General features: G+C 37.2%; 1 protein-coding gene across 10 annotated transcripts in view; it reads left to right on the forward strand.

Moving 5' to 3' along the window:
• Positions 1-3,651, forward strand: part of Tomosyn (syntaxin-binding protein tomosyn) — a 57,870-nt gene that overhangs the window by 14,073 nt on the left and 40,146 nt on the right. For all 10 annotated transcript variants that reach the window (XM_026817976.1, XM_026817991.1, XM_026817978.1 and 7 more), the window contains exons 2-3: positions 1,509-1,606; positions 3,458-3,640. In XM_026817976.1, coding sequence (XP_026673777.1) covers positions 1,509-1,606; positions 3,458-3,640 — 281 coding nt within the window. The remainder of the gene's footprint in view (positions 1-1,508; positions 1,607-3,457; positions 3,641-3,651) is intronic.

The raw sequence follows: 3,651 nt of genomic DNA on the forward strand, positions 1-3,651 counted from the left end.
GCTTGCATGCAAACAAACAATTAAAACTTGCATACTTACATGTATTATACGAGTATACACGCTTTCTACACTTCACGCTAATTAGTCATGAAGACTAGAAACAATCCGGTATTTAAATACATATCAGAAATAAGCACCACTTTTTAATGCGTAACAATAAAAATTGCGAAAAATCAGAACAGCGTGAGAGTGTTAATTCTCATTTGTTAGATACGTTGTTTTAACTTTCTGATTCATCAATTTAACGGAGTTTCTATCGCTAATTATGGTAATCAAAGTCTGGTAATTCGAACCCGTATTACCATAATAAGATTGCATATATGACATAGTCGTAAACAAGTTTATGCAAATCTACATCCATGCATACATCTAATCATTGGAACACGACCGTATTCGAATATTAACGCGATTCATTGTATATTTGAATGTGCTTCAATTTGTTATTCCATGAATAGAAATGAAAGCTTTGTAATACGTAACTATCCCTTGAACAATGTCTCCTCGTCGCGGTGTATACGCAGAGTAGAGGTAATAATGGTTCCGAAGTTTTTCGTAACAGTTCTCGGATATTTTTTATTGATAAATTCTGAACATTTTCAAAACATTATACATATTTTTATATACTTATCAAATATGTTTTAACGTCAGCTTCTTGTAGCTAAAGAAAATCAGTAGACTTCAATTTATTTTGTTAAATTGCGGGTGATTGTTTGTTGGAACATTGAACAGCGTCGTACGTAACGTGGCGTAACGCTAAATTATCGCATCACACGATAATACCGTCTCTATCCGGAACTGTTCCAACTTTTTCAGTTTATATGCGCGTTACTACCTACTACCTACCATACGTTTTTCTCATCTGTTTTACTCCTGGCTTAGGAGTTCTCCCCAAAGGACCTTTTTTCTCTCCTGACACTATAAATGTGTTCTCGATGCTCCGCTCCCGTGGAATGTTGTACTCCTCGTTTCTCTTACCGATACCTAATTCCTTCTTTATAACCTTCTGTGGAAACTTGGTCCAGGCACGGATACTTTTCCAATATATAAATTTCTACTAGTACTTCGTTCAATTTTTTTTTAAGAAGATTCTGCTTATAAAAATCAATGTACGATTTTTGTTTTTACTCTCAGGGTTTTAATTTTGTTTTATACGATTTGGATGGCGAGTCAGACGGTGATTATGTGTGTATGAAAGGTAGTTAAACGAAAAAGAGAAACTCACTTCTCTCAGGGAAATTGTCACTTACAGCAGCAATTAACTGTTAACAGAATGCGAGTAAGAGGCGGAAAATTGAAAGTACCGAAAACCGGGGAAGAATAAAATTAGCGGTATTGAAATAGTTGCATAGGCAAACTAACAAGCTAAATATACTTACATCGAAAGCTACGGGGAACAATGCTATCTTTTACTTCATATCGCTTGTTCCGCAGCTCTTGTGGGGTTGAATAGACTTTCAGCTGACTAAAGCGAGGTAACATGAAATGAAACAAATGCTTTTATGTTGCAGACATTCAGACATGGCTTTCCACATCAGCCGACAGCGGTGGCATTCGATCCAGTTCAAAGGCTCCTTGCTATTGGCACTAAATCCGGATCCCTCAGGATGTATCCTTTCGCAATGTTTCTCATTAATTAAATAGGAAATTAAGAATCGATCAACACGCCCAGTTCGCTGTTTCCCCTTTAATTTCGATAGTTAAATATTTACTGATCTGCGAATTTTTATGACTGAACATATTATAAGGCTGTGCGTGGCTATAAATATTCGCGTTCTACTTTATCTTGTGCATAAAATTTGTTTTCTAAAAATGGTATAAAGAACTGCCTGAGTCATCTATTGAATTCTGACGAACGAGGTATAAATACGTTTCTCGTCATTTATCGGGGACGTTACCTAACGCGCAGCATGTAAATGCAATTTGTCGAACATTTTCGGGAGCTAAAATTAACCGGGCGAGTAAAATTATACAATTTGTCTGGATTAATTACACCGCGCGGCCGGTGGTTCATGGTTCGTCAACCGTGTGTTTTTTCACGTGGGTGCCTCTATTGGTCTATTCTGACTAAAGAGTTGCCTACCGGAGAGAGGTAGCGGATGCTCATCACAGCTCGATAAGCTTCCTGGTTGCCATCGAGACAGGCATTTGCTACAAAGTAACTACTTTCAACCGAACACGGTGCGCTTTATTGCTCAATAAAATCTCCAAACGGTTCTCTACAAAGAATCGAGCCTGCACGTACCGAGAATGCAGAAAATCAATGATTGCATGAGCCGTCACGATTGGAATGGGGCGAAAACGGAGGTGCAAAACTGGAATTCAAACCGTTTTAAATTCATTACGCTTATTTCCGTTCGTTCAACAGTGGAGTACCATAAGGAGGAAAAATGGATCAACAGGATTTCCACGAAACAATTCTCGGATGATACAACGCTACTTTGCTTTATTATATTTACATGCATTTATCCCATTCTATTTCGTGTTATTATTAAGAAAAGAGTCTTAAAAAATTTGTAACAAGTTCAGATTTTGAACATAAATCTCCAAATATTGAAAATATTCCTATTTAAATTCTCTGCTCTCTGGGAGGTAACATCTGCAAAAAATATCGTATTCACTTACGCATCCGATGTATTTATTGTCAGCGGATAAAGCACGCGACTGACATCTGACCCATATTTTGCTATAATGATCATCTCAATACTTGAAGGAACAAAGAAAAGCAAAAAGACCTTACGCTTCCTTGTTATTATCGAGCTATTATTACGAAATTATGCCTTTACATCTACATGTGTTTTTAAATGATTTAAAATGACGACGTTCCTAGAATAAATCGTGAAGGTCCTTTAATGAGAACAGTAAACGAGTAATATCCATAGGAATTGTACAGGAGCTCTAAGCGCGACCTAAATATTTCAAATTGTGTCACAGCGCGTCGTAGACAAGAAATGGCTTGGAACTGTGACAACCCAACATAGTATAAAATATCTTTCTGTTAAATGACACGGCATAACGTATGCAATCTCCCAATTTCGTAGTTTTCAAATTTATTCGATTGGAAAGAATACGCTTTTAAAATAGAATTTTTTATTACTTCCTCGTGTATGAATGAAACTAGCTGATGCAGAGGTGTCATACCTTCTTCTTTTTAAATTTCCTTTGGACACGCACGAGAGAACAGCATCTCAATTTTCGGGAGAAGTGGGACACGTCATATTTTGCCATCTGAATATCCTACGTCCTACGTAATGCATATGTATAAGTATAGTTTCTTAGATTTGATCCTTTATTATATCATCGCGTCCCTCTATTCCCGTTTGCGACTATTGAATCTTGTCGATTAATAAAACAGTTTGCTATCTGCTAATAGATTCTGTTGACACAAGATATAATTTATTATTTACGTGAACCCGTATGCATATTTATTACTTTCCTTAATTGAAACGTTGTACGATAGTTTGGGTCGGCCAGGTGTGGATGCACACGTGAAGCACGAGGGGTGTACAGCTGTATTGCAATTGCAATTTTTAGTGAACGAGGGAGCTCTGGTTTCGGCGACCGCAGATGACACTTTACACTTATGGAATTTTCGACAGAAAATACCGCAGGTCGTGCAGAGTCTCAAATTTCAAAGGGAAAGGTCAGTATTTC

This window comes from Ceratina calcarata, unplaced genomic scaffold (genome assembly GCF_001652005.2).
Source record: "Ceratina calcarata isolate Rehan_Ccalc_2016 unplaced genomic scaffold, ASM165200v1 scaffold140, whole genome shotgun sequence".
NCBI classification, from domain to species: Eukaryota; Metazoa; Arthropoda; class Insecta; order Hymenoptera; family Apidae; genus Ceratina; species Ceratina calcarata.